This window comes from Sphaerodactylus townsendi, linkage group LG10, assembly GCF_021028975.2.
Source record: "Sphaerodactylus townsendi isolate TG3544 linkage group LG10, MPM_Stown_v2.3, whole genome shotgun sequence".
Lineage (NCBI taxonomy): Eukaryota > Metazoa > Chordata > Lepidosauria > Squamata > Sphaerodactylidae > Sphaerodactylus > Sphaerodactylus townsendi.
This window is the reverse complement of record NC_059434.1, coordinates 67,554,008-67,571,970: the sequence shown is the minus strand read 5'-3', so window position 1 is coordinate 67,571,970 and position 17,963 is coordinate 67,554,008. Positions and strand designations below refer to the sequence as shown.

The 17,963-nt window shown below is 42.2% G+C and overlaps 1 protein-coding gene across 8 annotated transcripts in view; it reads right to left on the bottom strand.

Annotated features, from left to right (window-relative positions):
- The window catches only part of CENPE (centromere protein E), a 59,852-nt gene that overhangs the window by 18,144 nt on the left and 23,745 nt on the right, over nucleotides 1-17,963 (bottom strand). For 2 of the 8 annotated variants that reach the window (XM_048510066.1, XM_048510068.1), the window contains 15 exons: nucleotides 16,277-16,428; nucleotides 14,741-15,016; nucleotides 11,690-11,836; nucleotides 11,302-11,460; nucleotides 9,416-9,625; nucleotides 8,600-8,809; nucleotides 7,621-7,764; nucleotides 7,235-7,393; nucleotides 5,806-6,015; nucleotides 4,551-4,709; nucleotides 3,725-3,934; nucleotides 2,481-2,627; nucleotides 2,099-2,257; nucleotides 708-917; nucleotides 73-219 (listed from right to left, as the gene is read on the bottom strand). In XM_048510066.1, coding sequence (XP_048366023.1) covers nucleotides 73-219; nucleotides 708-917; nucleotides 2,099-2,257; nucleotides 2,481-2,627; nucleotides 3,725-3,934; nucleotides 4,551-4,709; nucleotides 5,806-6,015; nucleotides 7,235-7,393; nucleotides 7,621-7,764; nucleotides 8,600-8,809; nucleotides 9,416-9,625; nucleotides 11,302-11,460; nucleotides 11,690-11,836; nucleotides 14,741-15,016; nucleotides 16,277-16,428 — 2,699 coding nt within the window. The remainder of the gene's footprint in view (nucleotides 1-72; nucleotides 220-707; nucleotides 918-2,098; nucleotides 2,258-2,480; nucleotides 2,628-3,724; nucleotides 3,935-4,550; nucleotides 4,710-5,805; nucleotides 6,016-7,234; nucleotides 7,394-7,620; nucleotides 7,765-8,599; nucleotides 8,810-9,415; nucleotides 9,626-11,301; nucleotides 11,461-11,689; nucleotides 11,837-14,740; nucleotides 15,017-16,276; nucleotides 16,429-17,963) is intronic. The other 6 variants (XM_048510067.1, XM_048510069.1, XM_048510072.1 and 3 more) reach the window with 6 other exon arrangements.

Below are 17,963 nucleotides of genomic sequence, written 5' to 3'. Positions count from 1 at the left end.
GAACCTCATTTCAAATGAGAATGATGGAGGGTGTTTACAGTGCTGTTATATAAATGGCAGGTCAGCTCTTACCTTTTGCTTCAGCTTCTCAATGGTCTGGTTGAGCTCCTCCTCTGTTTTCAAAGCCAGGGAATTTTGGCATCTCAGTTTTTCTACCATATCATGGTATTCTTTGAGGGAACCATCAGCACTATTGAGCTGTTCTTGCAACACCAAACCCTTCCAATGTAAGAAAACAGCCACACAGTTATTTAACTGTTACTGGCTTAACACTAAAGTAAGGTGTTCTACTTTCAATCTTAAAAATTCGACCCTTAGCATTAAAGGGCCCCATCCTAGTTTCACTGCAACATAGCAAGAGCTGAAGGAGTAAGCTGGAAGAGCCTTCGCTAGGAAGCTTTGGCATTTTGGAAAGTTAGCTCTACTCTTGAAGATGAGATAAACAAGCTATCTAGCCAAGTGGAAACTTTGTGAACAGGTTTACTACCATCAAGAAGTTCAGCCCCATATTAAGACTATGGTGCTTGGTTGGAAAAGTGCTTTCTGGAACAAATTAAAATTGGTTCCAGAAATTCAATTTTCATAAGACAATGTTGATCAAGCGACAGAGGCTGGACCAGGTAGTCTAACTGGCCTCTGGTATTATAGTTTGAGCCAAAGATAGCCCATTCCTGCTGTTAAGCTACATGCTTAAGCCCCTCAGATACCTTCTCAGTGTTTTCACGTAACCTGCCACGAAGCTGGTCATTTTCAGCTTTCACTTCCTCCATTGCTTGCTGGAGGCTGTCTCTTTCTTTTTGAAGAAGAGAATTTTGCATCCCAAGTTGCTGCATGCTCGCTGCCTCGACTTTCCGTTCATCCTGTGAAAGGTTGTTTTCAGCCATTTGTAAGCTTAATTCTTCAGTCAGCTGTTCCAACTAGCGAGGCAAAATTACAAGAACAAAAAATCCTTCCGCTAATATTTGTTGCAGTCTCATGGGAAATAATGAATGACGAAATGTCTCAAGCAAGTAAGCCCCTCTGCAGAACTCTGCACTCAAGGGTTGCAGGGCACATATCGTGACTGTGATATGTTAAAAGTTTTATTTAAGTAGTGCTGAAATATATGGAAATCACAGCACTACCTCTGTAAGTCAAATTCCCTCCCAACAATATGTTCACTTCCTGTTCCAGACAAATGTTTTAAAAATTGAAATATGGGAGTACTGGTCCATGCAATCCTGCAAAATTTTCATAGTGCATTCTTCCCCCTGTTTTATCTCATTTCCTTTTGGCCACCAAACATTCGCCTTTCAACTTCTCTATAGCTTGCTATGTGCAGAAGAAAACCCCCTTAACTATAATTGGCAAACAGTTGCATCGAATCCAAATGGGTGCAGCGTGAGCTCATGCCAAAGTGTTTGCCCCTCTGACAGCCCAAGGGGCACCTCCACCAGCAGAAAGAGCAAAGACACCCTCATCCGTGTGATCCACAGCTCCACGATGGTGAAACCCGGAAGATGGCACCCCCACGAAGCTACGCTGACATCCAAGGGGACACCAGTGCATGGGGGAGGAGGTGAACTGCGATGTCCCTGGGGATGGGGCCAAGTGTAGTTAGCTTCCACCAGGCTCTGGAGCCAGGAGTGGCAGTGGTGGAGCGGTTAAGACCAGGTGTACTCTTATCTGGAGGAACCGGGTTTGATTCCCTGCTCTGCCACTTGAGCTGTGGAGGCTTATCTTGAATTCTGTCTGTTTCGAATAAGCAGCTCTCTGCGCCCTGACCTGGAAGGACAGAGATACAATACAAATATTTTTCTTTTCTTTGTACTTGTGTGATAAAATCCACGAATATTTGTTGCAGTCTCATGGGAAATAATGAATGACGAAATGTCTCAAGCAAATAAGCCCCTCTGCAGAACTCTGCACTCAAGGGTTGCAGGGCACATATACAGTCAAAGTGATTCCTGCCACTTTTCCAGGGAGACAGAAACAAGAATTCTCCTTCCTGTTTCCTGTGGGGATCCACTCTTTCTCTCTCAGTTCTGGAACTCCAGCTAGAATTTCAGAATCACTTGAAAAGGTTAACACCCCAGTCACCCGCCAGTCATTTTCTCACCTTCTCTTTCAGCTGTGTAATTTCTTCTCCAAGTTCTGCTTCTCGTTTCCGAAGCTGCTCCTCTCGCTCGACTATCAAGCTCTCCTGCTGAATAACCAGCTGCTCTTGAGATCTTGTTTTCTCCAGGAGCTTCTCCACCTCTGCTTGGGTGTCCACAGCCTTGGGGTAAAAGAACAAACATGAAAAGAATGTCCAGGCCCCCAAGAGTTGGCACTTCTGTATTGAACTGGAAGCTAGAGCATCACTTGTGCACCCAATAGGAAAATAGCAGTAGAAAAGTCATCTGAGGAAAGAGTTATCCTGTCTTTGAAGCTTCAGTTCAAATGAGAATGACTGAGGATGTTTATAAATGCTGTTATGCAAATGGCAAGCGAGCTCTTACCTTTTGTGTCAGCTGCTCAATGGTCTGGTTGAGCTCCTCCTGTGTTTTCAAAGACTGAGAGTTTTCACATTTCAGTTCTTCAACAGCATTGTGGTTTTCTCCGAGGGAACCATTAGTATTATTGAGCTGTTCTCGGAGCTCCAAACCCTTTCAATGTAAAAAAACAATCACACAATTAAACTAAACTATTACCTGCTTAACATTAAACACTTAACACTAAATCTTAAAAATTGGACCCTTGGTGCAAAAGCTGTATTTTTAAAGCGTATCTTGCCTTTCAATGAATCTTCCAGGGCAGCTTATAACATAACAACACCCAGTAAGACAAAGTAACCACCATTTCAGGAGGTTTAACACAGGTTTAGAAGCCAGTACCACCAACAGTCTAATGGAAAGAAAAATCCTCATGGACTAAGAAAGCCTAAATGAACAAGAAGGTCTTATAATTAATATTACTGAATATATAAGACACCCTTAACATAGCATTCAGTAGAAACAGGAGGGTGTATCCAAAAAGGACCTCCAAAGTTCCTGAAGGATTATATGGGTGCAGGTGGCCTTCCACGCACCCTCGTCTCAAACTACATAATCTTTTAAAGCAAACTACAACCTACACTTTGAATTACAAATGGGAAACCAAGGAAAGGTCTTTAAAACAGGCAAGACACTGTTCTGGTGGTTTGTATTCATCCATGGCCTCACCGTTGCTTTATTGTATTGACTAAACAAAGATGGTCACTCTGAACTGGAGTGACTTTCAAAACAGGATTCCAACAACATACTTGGCATGAGACGGGAACAGAAAGGGGCAAAGCAAGCGTTCAAGCATGACATTCTCAGTTGGCATATCTGAATGTGACCCTAGTCTTACTTCAACATACTGAGAGCTGAGTGCTTCTACTGCAAGAGTCTTTCCAAGAAAGCTCAGGCCCTTCAGGAAGTGAGCTCAACTCTACAAGCAGAGATACAAACAAGGTCCTCGTTTAGCCAAGCAGAAGTTCTCTTAGCAGGCTTATTGGTGTCAAGAAATCCAGCCTCATCGCAAGACTATGGCACTTGGTTTAGACAAGCACTTCCTGGAACACATTAAAACTGCGTCCAGAAGTTCAGTTGTCATAGGACACTGTTGACCAAGCGACAGAAGCTGGACCAGGTAGTCTAATTGGCCTCTGGCATTACAGTTCAAGCCACACAAAGAAAGCACATTCCTGATATTAAGCGACATGCATAAGCCCCTCAGATACCTTCTCAGTGTTTTCACGCAACCTGCCACGAAGCTGGTCATTTTCAGCTTTCACTTCCTCCATTGCTTGCTGAAGGTCGTCTCTCTCTTTCTGAAGCAGAGAATTCTGCATCCCAAGTTGCTGCATGCTCGCGGCCTCGGCTTTCCGTTCATCCAGCAAGTGGTTGGCTTCAGCGATTTGTAAGCTTAATCTTTCTGTCAGCTGTTCCACCTAGTGAGGCAAAATTACAAGAAAAAATCTCTCTGCTGATATTTGTTGCAGTCTTATAGGAAAGAGAGAATAATAAAAACTCTTTAGCATGTAAGCCTCTCTCCAGAACAGTGCTCGGCACACAGAGCAGTCTTTGACTGTGGTGTTTCAGGTCAGGGCTCAGAGAATAGCATATTCTGAATAGCCAGAATTCAAAAGGTGCCCACCCAAATTCAAAGCGATTTTGATCGTTCCAAAGCAGGAAGAATCCCACCAATTGCCTCTGCAAATGCTGCCTGAAAAATCTGGTTTCTGCTCCGTATACCCCCTTATTGGAGAACAGTGGCTACAGATGTAATGGATGTTGCACAAAGCAAGCTATATAGAATATGAAAGGTAAAGTGCTCTTTGCAGCCAAGAGGAAATTAGATGAAACTGAATCAAGAATGCACCATGAAAATTTTGCAGGATCATGCTCACCAGAACTTACATATTTCAATTTTCGAATATGAAGTGAACATATTGTTCTGAAAACATTTTAGTTAGCGTTTTGGGTAGTGTTTTGTGAATTACAAGCATTTCAGAACAAATAATTATTAACATATCACAGCCACCTGTGTGTCTGTCATTTTCTTACCTTCTCCTTCAGTTGTGTCATTTCTTCTCCAAGTTCTGCTTCTTGTTTCCGAAGCTGCCCCTCTTGCTCGACAATTAAGCTCTCTTGTTGAATAACCAGCTGCTCTTGAGATCTTGTTTTCTCCAGCAGCTTTTCCACTTCTGCCTGAATTTCCACAACCTTGGAGTAAAAGGAGAAACATGGAAAGGAAGTTCAGGCCCCCAAGAAGTGGCACCTCTATCCAGAAACGGTAACTCAGACATCAGTCGCCTTTTCTGCATCCAGTTAAGAAAATCCCTTTAAACATCCAGGCGTCAAATCACATAACTTTTAAAAGTTAGTTACAACCAGCACTTTGAATTACAAATGGGAAAGAAAGGAAAGGTCTTTATAACAAGCAAGTGGCAATTCTGGTAGTTTGCATCCACCAGCAGCCTTGCTGTTGTACTTTTGTATTTGACTGAATAAAGAAGGCCACTCTGAACTAGAGTTACTTTTAAAACAGGATTCCTACATCGTACATGGAATGAGAAGGGAGGAGAAAGGGACGGAGCAAGCGTTCAAGCTTAATGCTGCATTGGCATATCTGAATATGACCCTAGTCTTACTTCAACATAGTGAAAGCTGAATGTGTATACTGGTAGTCTTCCCTACAAAGCTTTGGCACTTCAGGAGGTTAGCACTACTCTAGGACCAGTGTAGTGTAGTGGTTAAGAACAGATGCACTCTAATCTGGAGAACCGGGTTCGATTCCCCGCTCTGCCACTTGAGCTGTGGAGGCTGATCTGGTGGACTAGATTAGCTTGTGCACTTCAACACATGCCAGCTGGGTGACCTTAGCCTAGTCACAGTTCTTCTGAGCTTTCTCAGCCCCACTCACCTCACAGGGTGTTTGTGGTGGGGGGGGGGGGGGAAGAAGGGAAAGATGATTATAAGCTCCTTTGAGTCTCCTTTCAGGAGAGAAAGGGGGGATATAAATCCAAACTACTACTCCTCTTCTTCTAGAAGCATAGATACAGACAAGGCCTAGCCAAGTAGAAGCTCTCTCAGCAGGCTTACTACCATCAAGAAGCCCAGCCCCATCACCAGAATATGTATTTTGCTTAGACAAACATTTCCTAGAACTACATTAAAACTGCTTTCAGAATTTCAGTTCTCATAACACACTGTAGATCAAGCTGCACCAGGTAGTCTAATTGGCCTCTGGCATTGTCGTACAAGCCACAAAGATAGCACATTCCTGCTATGAAGCTACACACTTAAGCCCCTCAGATACCTTCTCAGTGTTTTCACGCAACCTGCCACGAAGCTGGTCATTTTCAGCTTTCACTTCCTCCATTGCTTGCTGGAGGTCGTCTCTTTCTTTTTGAAGCAGAGAATTCTGCATCCCAAGTTGCTGCATGCTCGCGGCCTCTGCTTTCCGTTCATCCAGCAAGTGGTTGTCTTCAGTGATTTGTAAGCTTAATTTTTCTGCCAGCTGTTCCACCTAGTGAGGCAAAATTAAAAGAAAAAACCCCTCTGCTGATATTTGTTGCAGTCTTATAGGAAAGAGAAAATAATAAAAACTCTCTAGCACACAAGCCTCTCTCCAGAACAGTGCCCGGCACACAGGACGGTTTACACATAAAGCCAAAGTTTGATCAAGATGGATATAAATTGTTTTATAAGCCTCGAAAGCTGAGCTGAGGACATAAGTACTTACACAGATTTTTATTACACAAAAACATTTCTTGCATGCATGTCGCATTTACATTTCACACGTGGTATCTTAACACAGCATTCAGTAGAAATAGCCTTTTAAAGTTAAATATATGTAATGAAACTTCAAGCCACCACTGGTGACTGCCGAAGTCTCTGGCCCCTTCCGCACACGCAAAATAATGTGTTTTCAAACCACTTTCACAACTGTTTGCAAGTGGATTTTGCTATTCTGCACAGCTTCAAAGCGCACTGAAAGCAGTTTGAAAGTGCATTATTCTGCATGTGCGGAATGAGCCTCTGTGAAAAATGCCTCACAGACACCTGTGTCTTCAAGTTAAGACCTGCATTAGTCATAGTTTGAAAGCAAAGTATGAAAACATTTATATTGTCTCTCTGACTGCGGTGTCTCAGGTCAGGGTCCAGAGAATGGCTTATTCTGAATAGCCAGAATTTAAAAGGGGCCCACCCAAATCCAAAGTGATTTTGATTGTTTCAGTGCAGGAAGAATAATACCAATTGCCTCTGCCTCTGCAAATGCTGCCTGAAAAATCTGGTTTCTGCTCCGTATACCCCCTTATTGGAGAACAGTGGCTACAGATATAATGGTTGATGAATAATAGGTTATTAAGTTAAATTTGTTTTATCAGTAAAGCTCTAAAGAATGTAAACGTGTTTAAAGGATGCCACTGTTTTTCAACTACTGTTAATGGATTTTCTTGAATAAACTATTTGCACAAATCAAGCTATACAGAATTTGAAAGGTAAAGTGCTCTTTGCAGTCAAAAGGAAATTAGATGAAATTGAATGAAGAATGCACCATGAAATTTCACAGGATCATGCTCACCAGTACTTACATATTTCAATTTTGGAATATGAAGTGAACATATTGTTCTGAAAACATTTTAGTTAGCGTTCTGGGTAGTGTTTTCTGAATTACACGCATTTCAGGACAACAAATAAAATTATTAACATACCACAGCCACCTGTGTCAGTCATTTTCTTACCTTCTCCTTCAGCTGAGTAATTTCTTCTCCAAGTTCTGCTTCCGGTTTCCGAAGATGCCCCTCTCGCTCGACAATCAAGTTATCTTGCTGAATAACCAGCTGCTCTTGAGATCTTGTTTTCTCCAGCAGCTTTTCCACCTCTGCCTGAGTTTCCACAACCTTGGAGTAAAAGGAGAAACATGGAAAGGAAGTTCAGGCCCCCAAGAAGTGGCACCTCTATCCAGAAACAGTAGCTCAGATGTCAGTCGCCTTTTGTGCACCCAGTAAGAAAATAACTGTAAAACCATCATCTGAGAAAAGAGTTCTCCTGCCATTGGAGCTTCAGTTCAAATAAGAATGACTGAGGACATTTATAAATGTTATGTAAATGGCAAGCCTGCTCTTACCTCTTGCTTCAGCTGCAAAATGGTCTGGCTGAGCCCCTCCTGTGTCTTTAAAACCTGAGAGTGTTCGCGTCTCAGTTCTACAGTATCGTTGTTTTCTTCGAGGGAACCATTAGTATTATTGAGCTGTTCTCGGAGCTCCAATCCCTTTCAATTAAAAAAAAACAGTCACATAGTTATTTAAATATTACTGACTTAACACTAATAAACTAAGGCATCTTCCTCTGCATCTTTAAAATTGGACCCTTAGTGTTAAAGCTATTTTTTTAAAAAAAGTGTATCTTGTCTTTCAATGTATCTTTCCAAGGCAATTTATGTCATAATAACACCCAGCAAGATAAAATTACCACTATTTCAGGAGGTTTAACATAGGCATTAGAAGCCAGTATCACCATCAGTAGAATGGTAACAAACAAAGCCTGAATGAACAGAAGGGCCAAGTGATTGAGAATACCAGGAATACAGCAACAGGAAAGCCATTCTGGAGGAGAGAACTCTCCTGAATTGACACCTATCACATTGATGGTGGAGGGATTATCCAAAAAGGACCTCCAAAATTCTTGATGGATTATATGGGAGCAGGTGATCCTTCAAGCACCCAGATCTCAAATCACACAACTTTTTAAAGTTAGCTACAACCGGCACTTTGAATTACAAACAGGAAAGAAAGCAAAGGTCTTTAAAACAAGCAAGAGGCAATTCTGGTAGTTTGCATCCATCAGCAGCCTTGCTGCTGCATTTCTGAATTTGATTGAATAAAGAAAGCCACTCTAAACTAGAGTTACTTTTATGGCACATTGTTCAGGCAAACACTTCCTAGAATACATTAAAACTGTGTTCAGAAGTTCAGTTGTCATGACACACTGTTGATCAAGTGACAGAGGCTGGACCGACTTGTCTAATTTGCCTCTGGCATTGCTGTTCAAGCCACAAAGATAACACATTCCTGCTGATGAGCTACATGCTTAAGCACCTCAGATACCTTCTCAGTGTTTTCACGCAGCCTCCCACGAAGCTGGTCATTTTCAGCTTTCACTTCCTCCATTGCTTGCTGGAGGTCGTCTCTTCCTTTTTGAAGCAGAGAATTCTGGGTGCCAAGTTTCTGCATGCTCTCGGCCTCGGCTTTCCGTTCATTCAGCAAGTGGTTGTTTTCAGTCATTTGTAAGCTTAATTTTTCTGCCAGCTGTTCCACCTGATGAGGCAAAATTAAAAGAAAAAACCCCTCTGCTGATATTTGTTGCAGTCTTATAGGAAAGGGTGAATAACGAAGTTCTCTAGTGCGTAAGCCCCTCTCCAGAACACTGTCTGGCACACAGAGCAGTCTACCTGTAAAGTCAAAGTTTGCCCAAAATAGATGGCTTTACAAGACTCAAAAGGTGAGCTCATAAGTACCTACACAGATTTTATCACAAATACATTTCTTGCACACGTATGGTATTTACATTTCACAGGCAGTATCTTAACATAGCATTCAATAGAAACAGTCATTTTAAGTTAAATAAACGCCGTGAAACTTCAAGGCCCCAAGGTGACTGCCAAAGTCTCTGTGAAAAATGCCTCACAGATACCTGTGTCCCCAAGACAAGAACTATCACAGCTACAGTTTGAAAGCAAAGTACAAACAATATTTATGTTGTCCTTCTGTCTGTTGTATTTCAGGTTAGGGCTCAGAGAGATGCTTATCCTGAGCAGCCAGAATTAAAAAGGCTCCCACCCTAATTGTACTCTGACATTACAATTCAAGCCACAAAGATAGCACATTCCTGCTACTGAGCTACAAGCTACAAGCCTCGGATACCTTCTCAGTGTTTTCACGCAACCTGTCACCAAGCTGGTCGTTCTCAGCTTTAACTTCCTCCATTGCTTGCTGGATGTCATCTCTTTCTTTCTGAAGCAGAGAATTCTGAGTCCCAAGTTGCTGCATTCTCTCGGCCTCGGCTTTCCGTTCAGCCAGCAAGCGGTTGTTTTCAGCCATTTCTAAGTTTAATTCTTCAGTCAGCTGTTCCAACTAGCGAGGCAAAATTAAAAGAATTTTTTTCTGCCGATACCTGTTGCAGAATGACATATACAGTTCTCTAGAACATAAGCCCCCTTCCCAGAACTCTGCATTCAAGGGATGCAAGGTGTGGATACATCAATATAAATAAGCCAGTTTGCCCAAGACAGATATCAAGTTGTACAAGGTTCAAAAGGTGCACTGAGGACACAAGTACTTACACAGATTTTATCACACAGACACATTTCTTGCATGCATGTGGTATTTACATGTCACAGGTAGTATCTTAATATAGCATTCAGTAGAAACACCCATTTTAAGTTAAATAAGATGTCATGAAATCTCCAAGTGCCCACTGGTGATTGCCCTGGTCCTAAGTTCACAGTCCCATAACAAGCACTACTGTAAGACGTTAGGGTGGGATGTGGATGACCTCGTTCCACTGAAAGAAAATATGCCCTCAAGGCTAAGTCCAATGCGTCATTCTCCAACAGTGGGGCTTGGTCATTCAGGCTGGTTACATACCACAGTCTTCCACCTTTGGTGGCTTAAGAAAGATGGACCCACCACTACAGGAAAACATGTCTAGTTACATTTCTGAAAAGGGTAAGGCAAGGATCCCACATTGCAGATCCCCTTGGATGACCTGCTGAAGCACTCTCCTTCCAAACTTTGCTTCCACAGACTCTTGTTGGTCCAAACAATAATGTCTCACAAATGTGCAGAAGCAGGACCAGGTGGCTGCATGACAGAACTTGCTAGTAGGAGCCCTCATAGAGAAAGCAGCTGAAATGTCTGCAGATCTAGTTGAACAGGCCGTCACTCCCAAAGGAATGGCACATAGTCTTGCCTCATAGGCTGTCCTTACACAGTACTTTAACCATTATGCCATGGTTGTCTTGGTGACTTTCCTTCCCAGAGACCAGACCCAGAAATAAGACCGTCTCCTGTTGGGTAGGTGTTCATCACGTGACCAGAGTCACATTCTGGATCACTGCTTCCAGTGTTGCTGATCTTACAGGAGTTAGTCTGGGAACTGGGCTCTGTGGAGCCAAAGGGATTAGATACTAGTTCTAGAGACTCCAGACTAGCCAAAGAGTCCATCCTGCTACTGGTCCCTCGCTCTGGGGATTCCTCCCAAACCAAGACTTGATGTCCTCTCAGAGAATCTAACTTCAGTTTAGGAGAAATCTTGTGAGAGGATTGCTCAATTTTCTTCTTCTTCTTTGCTCCAGATCCCAAAGACTCAGTTGCAATGGTCTTAGAAGACTTTCCAGAATCCATTTGTAAGTAATAATTTTTGCTAAGCTAGACTATTAATAGATTTCTGAGGAGATAGGTAACTAGCGACTCTCTATTCAGATTGGAAGGGATGGTCCCCTACAGCCCAGTAGAGCTTGCAGAGCATTTTTTGAATAGCCTAGTTTGAACAGTAGGAGGCATAACCTAACCAGCCTGGATGACTTTGCCCAACTGTGGAGAAATATCTGTAATGTCTTTCTGTCTGTGGTGTTTCAGGTCAGGGCCCAGAGAGTGGCTTATTTCAATTTTTAAAACACTTGGAATATGAAGTGAATATATTTTTCTGAGGCAATTTTAGTTAATGAGGTAGCGTTTTGCGTATTACATGCATTTCAGAACCAGTTAAATAATTTCTAACATATCACAATCAGCTGTCATTTTCTTGCCTTGTCTTTCAGCTGTGTAATTTCTTCTCCAAGTTCTGCTTCCCGTTTCCGAAACTGCTCCTCTTGCTCGACTATCAAGCTCTCCTGCTGAATAACCTGCTGCTCTTGAGATTTGGTTTTCTCCAGCAGCTTCTCCACCTCTGCCTGAGTGTCCACAGCCTTGGAGTAAAAGAACAAACATGAAAAGAAAGTTCAGGCCCCCAAGAGTTGGCACTTCTATTCTGAAATGGCAGCCAGGACATCAACTGCCCTTTCTGCGCCCAAGAAGAAAATAGTTGTAAAACAGTCATCTGGAAAATGAGTTCTCCTGCCTTTGGAACCTCATTTCAAATGAGAATGATGGAGGGTGTTTACAGTGCTGTTATGCAAATGACAGGTCAGCTCTTACCTTTTGCTTCAGCTGCTCAATGGTCTGGTTGAGCTCCTCCTCTACTTTCAAAGCCAGGGAATTTTGGCATCTCAGTTTTTCTACCATATCGTGGTATTCTTTGAGGGAACCATCAGCATTATTGAGCTGTTCTTGCAACACCAAACCCTTTCAATGTAAAAAACAGGCACACAGTTATTTAACTATTACTAGCTTAACACTAAATCAAGTAAGGCATTTTTCTTTGAATCTTAAAAATTGAACCTGTAATGTTATGGTTATTTTTCAAAAAGCATATCTTGCCTGTCAGTGCATCTCTCTCTAAGGTAGATTACAAAACAACACCCAGCAAGACAAAATGACTACCACGTGAAGATTTCAGTTTTGCTAGTGTGCCTTATTTCATTTCAATCCTTCTGCTTCCTATTAATACAGTTGTTCAGTTGTATTTTAGAAACATGTGGTCAAAACTATTCTATACTTATTTCCAGTACAAGTCAGGTCTCAGTGTTACCCTCAAAGGCATTCAGACTGGGCAGTATGAAGAGTGAAAGCACTTTATTTCCTTCTATTTTAAATGGCACTTAGCCACTTCTCCAGATAGCTGCCAGAGGAAGTCCAAATCAAATAAAAATGAGAAAACAATTTAAGAATAAAGCAACCATCAGTCTAATAGTGGCAGAAAATAATACAGTAGCAAGCCTATCAATATTAACACGTGGATTAACTGAGAGGTCCTTTTCTTAAAATCTTCTTTCATGGAAAATCTTAAAATAGGACACCCATATGCTCCTCAGGCTGATGACTTCAGTAGATGATGCTGGAGAGGTTTCCTCTACTTATTTTCTCAGTATTACACCGTGGCAGAAGTTGGGTCCAGATCCAAGGAAGAGCACAGTTCTCAGCTTGACTTGGCCAAGGCAGCTGAAATATTGTTGTAGAGGAGTCGTGTTTGGCTCCCAGAAGCTACCAAAAAGAGCCCCACTTACTTTGGACATGCTTTAAGAGTGTTTCTCTTTTAAGGCTGAAACTAGGATTCCGACAGTAGTCTTAGGGAAACTCTAGAAACCTTGAAAGTGCCCTTTATGACGCCACAGTTGCCACCATGGTCTTGAAGTCAAAAGGAGGATGGGGGGGGGGGGGGGAAGCAGGTGACGCATTGGGCATTGCAGTTCCTTAGTAGCCATTACTTTTGTCCTTTTGATGTCCAGCTGCAATCCTGCTTGGGTCCTTTCTGCTTGACCTTCAGAAGATGTTATTAAAAGTCTTCACTGTTTTCTGCTAGTAATGTGGTGTCATCTGCATGTCTCAAATTATTAATGTTACTTCTTCCAATTTTCACTCCACCATATAACCAATCCATCTTTCCTTGCACTATGTTTTACATACAGATTGAACAGATAAGAAAGTAAAATGCACCCTTGTCTGATACCCTTGTCAATTGAAAACCACTGTGTTTCTTCACATTCTTTTGAAACAGTAGCCTCTGGTCCAGATTATAAATTGAGCATCAGAACAATCAGCTGTTGTGGCAGACCCACGTCTTTCAAAGTGACCCATAGCTTTCCATGATCCCAGTCTTGCTGTAATCTGTGAAACACAATCTGATTTTCTTCTGAAATTTTCTCATATGATCCAGTAACCATTGTAAGTTTGCAGTATGATCTCTAGTGCCGCTTCCTTTTTTTCCAGTCCAACCCAAACATTTGGTATTTCTCTTCCCATGTACAGCAGCAATCCTTCTTGTAAAATTTACATGCGTGAGAAGTTTAACACAATGATCTGATAGTTGCTGCAGTATTTGAGGTCTCCTTTTCCAGAGGTGGAATGTTGATTTGCAAACTGTAAGCCATGGTTTTGTTTTACATTTTGTCGGCATAATCTTGTGCAAATTTCGATGGACTCCATTTCTGTGACTGAAAATCATGCTGTTGATATCCCATCTGCTCCTGGTAATTTGTTTCTCCCAATTGCTCTCAATGCAACTTTCATTTCACTTTCTGAAACAGGCTTTTCCTCAAAAGGTTATTCTTTGAAGTAATCTGCTACCCTTTCAACTCTTGTTATAGTTCTTCAGTGTACTGTTCCTCTCATTTATTTTGTTGTTCCGTTAACGTATTTCCTTGTTGATATTTTAGCATCTATAACTGTGCTTTAAATTTTCCTTTGATTTCTTGGGTCCTGTGGAACAGACTTGTTAATTCTTTTTTGTTCTTTTCTGTTTCTTTAAATTAGGTATTATAATAGCTTTTTATCTCTACATATCAGTCATTGGAACACTTTTAACTTGTGGTTCTATTTCTGTTACCTTTTACTTCTGCTTCATCTGCATCTTCCGCAATTTCAAGCATTTCCTCAGTCATCCATCAAGGCTTTTCATTTCTTTTGGTTACAGGAAGGGTCTTTGCAAATTCTTCCTTGACAATATGTGTGGTTTCAACACATAGTTCTTCTGGTTCATGTTCAATCGAACTTAGTAATGCAAATCTGTTCTTTACATGTCTTTAGACTCATCAGGAATGTTGCTTAGATTGTATTTTGGCACTATGAATGTTTTGGTGTTTTTCTTCAGCTTTAAGTTTTGCTATTGAAAATTCATGGCCCATGAATTTTATTCACTTTAACATGGCCACTGTCTCGTCTACGTCATCTTTAATTTGATCTTTCTCTCTTCCAATCGTCTCCAGCATTTGCTTCAGCTCATCCCTTTTCTGTGCCAGAACACTTCTTTCTTCTTCTCTGCCTTGAAGTCGCTGAACTATAGCCACCCTTTTCATCTCCCCAGCCTCAGTTTCTGATGGATATAGCGAAGCTCTTCTTCCATACAGAGAAGCTTCTCCTATTCTAGGCCCTTTGCTTGCAGCTCCTGGACCTTGCTGGACAGCTTCAAACATTCAGCAAAGCCAACACACATTTAGTACTAAACAGGGTCACTAGACTCACTTATGCACATTTTGGAGTTTTTCTATGGACCTACAATCTATCAGACACACATTTCAAAACACCCTCTCCCCCCACCCCTTCCCTCGGACTGGCAATGACCCACACAGAACCGAAGACAGATGTACCCACCTCTTGCACCATCTCACTAACACTTGCATGGAGTTTGAGGTTTTCACCAGATAAGCTTTCTATCTGGCCTTGTAGCCGTTTGTTTTCTTCACATACAGTGGCTAGCTCCTGCCCCAGTTCATCGTTTTTTCTCACTGCTTCAGCATTTGCAACATCCTCTTTGGACTTTAGTGCAGCGGTCATTTCAAGGATCCTTTGTTCTTTTTCAGCTACTTGAGACAGCAAAGTTTCTTTTCCAGAGGTCAGGGAAGCGATTGACTGAGATTTTTCAAGAATCTGTTGGTGAGACAAACCCGTATTTTAAATAGCAATTTGTGTTTCAGCTACTGTTAAAGATGCATTCAAAGCTGAACAAGAAAAGAGTATATGCGGCCTTTTAAATTAGGTTAGTGTGTTTGCTGGAAATGGATACCCTTTGCAAGAACAAACAGATTCCATCTTTGCTGAAGGCTTTCACGGCTGGATTCAACTGGCTGTGGTGGGTTTTCCGGGCTGTGTGGCCGTGGTCTGGTAGATCTTGGTCCTAACGTTTCGCTTGCACCTGTGGATGGCATCTTCAGAGGTGTATCACAGAGAGAGGTGTATCACAGAAAGAAGTCTGTTACACACTGTGTCTAGACACAGTGTGTAACAGACTTTCCTCTGTGATACACCTCTGAAGATGCCATCCACAGATGCAAGTGAAACGTTACCATGGCCACACAGCCCGGAAAACCCACCACAACCAGATCCCATCTTTCTCCAAGAGCTTAGATCAAAATGAGAAAACATTAGAAGAGCTGTTTTTATGCCCCGCTTTTTCGTATCTTAAGAAGTCTCAAAGCAGCTTACTATCAGTTCCTTCCAGCCTCTACAACAGGCTCCTTGTAAGATAGGTGGGTCTGAGAGAGGGTCTGAGAGTGACTCTGGGTCAGAGTCACTCAGCAGGCTTCATGTAGGAGAGTGGGGAATTAAACCTGATTCTCCAGAGTAGAGCATGCTGCTCTTAGCCACTACACCGTGTTAGCCAGCTTAATATTTTTAATACTCAAACTGACACTTTAAGGCAGGTCAGGCAGAGAGATGCTGATGGGCTTATTGAGCTTCCCAGCTCAGGAAGGATTTGAATCCAGCTTTCTTCGCATCAAGTACCTCCCACATCAGTTACTCTTGGTTTTCCCCCTTCATGTCCCCGCATCCTGAAAGGAAGCCCCCCTTTTCCTTGCAGCACTTGTTTTCAGAAGGCAGGAGCACCTGAATCTTCTCTGCTCTGTAAATATCCAGTTTGCCTTTCCTTCACTAAAAACAATTTGCAACAAAGCAATATTCAAGAAGAGAAGAATGTGAATTCTACTGAAGAGGCAGCAATGGTTTGCGCTGCCTAAAGTATTTACTACATCTGTACGAGACGCATGCCAGTCTGAGTGCGTTGGAGCTAGGACCATTAAAATCTGAAAAAAGTGTTCCAGATAATAATATATGCTTGACTACAGAAAGCCCCATTACAGGAAACAGCTTTGACACTCCACTTTTGTTAGTTGCATATTATTTTTTTACCTCCTTGTGCAAGATTTCTAGGTCAGGTTTCAGGCCAGCTTCTGACAATGCAGCCACTTCTTCTCTTAAAGAAACATTCTCTCCTAGAGCTTTGTTCAATTCGTTTTTTAAGTGAATGATTTTTTCATTTAGTTCCACAGATGACTGGGTGCCTATTAAAAAAAGAGAGGCTTCAATGAATAAGGATGATGAAAGAGACCCAGGAAAGCTTTGAATTAGTGACCAATTCCTCCGACCTAGCCTGTTAAAAAATCATGGTTCCACATAGCAACCATCACAAAATAACACTCTAAAACAGCCACCCTTTTCAATAGGCTAGGTGGCAAAACTGTCAACAAGGCAGCCCCCTCCCCCCCCAGCATCCTTTGTACTTAGACTTCTACCACTCGCAAAGCCCCCATATAGCCATCATCCCACTTATTCTCCTCCTTTAGGCCCAGATGCAATAAGCATTTGCTGTAAAGCTTCTTGATTTCTATTAGAAAGTTTGAGCGGAGTGAAGCCTCCCTCTTGCCCAACTTCAAAATGTGCACGTTTACTTCCAAGAGCAGCATGCTGGGGGGAGGGGGGCGGCGACAAAGAGAAAATGACAAGCCATCAAGGCCAGACCCTTCCAAGGTCACATTAAGGCCAGTTTCTTCTGGTCGTCGCATGGATGAGTTTGGTGACAGTCACTCCTTTTTTCCTTTTGCCTTTTACCTAATGTCAGTTGCTAGGCAGTTGTGAGTTGGCTATGTCATCCCCTAGGGCAGCCAATTTGACATCACCCAGAACCTGGGCCTTTTTCATCACGGCTCTGGGGATCAGGCTCACTGAAGAGGTGAGAAGGCCCCTACCCCCCAGATATCTTCAGGAGGTGCTGCCTGTTTGCCAGGGCTCTTGAAGTGATTTGATTGGCAGGCATATTTTAATGGGGAAGAGGGGCAAGACATTTGGGGGTCTACTATTTTACTTTTAGTATTTAACTGAAAATGTTTTTAATGGTTACTGTAAGCAAATTTGAACCGTGAGGAAAAGTGGGATATAAATGTTTCAATAAACAAATGGAAATGAGCTTTCAAAATGCTGAAGAAAGTGATTTTGTTCCACATGGGCTTTTTTTATTTTTTTGTTTGTTATTTATATTTTTATTTGCATCCCGCCCTTCTCAAGAAGGGCTCAGGGCAGCATTTAAAACTGCATCCATCTTTCACTTTTTGCTCTTTGACCTTCCAATCCCTTGCTGCTTTCAGGAGAACTTGAATTGTCCTCGCCTCATTTGCTGTGCAAGATTTTACAGAAATCAGCTTTGGCTGCTTCTCTAAAAAGCTGGAGACATTTTAAAAAAAATAAAATGGATCAGGTGCTCATGTGAGGCCACAGCTGCTGTCCACCAAGAGTCTGAATGATTTGTGGCCCAAGCTTTGCATCTTTCTGATCAGTCTCCAGTGGGCATCTCTAGAAAAAGGGCTACAAGGAAATTCTGCAGCATCTTCCTGTTGATTGAGTAATGCCCAGTGCAATGCAAAGGTGAGTTTCCCCAGTGTAAGCCTGTTCATTTCAGAAGGCTCAGACTGGAGTAGCAATCAAACTAGGTACACAGACTTTACTAGGGTAGGTAATTCTGGGGAACCCCAGTGGCTGGATATACTGACTCTTGCCATAGCATGGGGAATTAGGGAGAAGCTGTTCTTCTTTAACCTTGGGG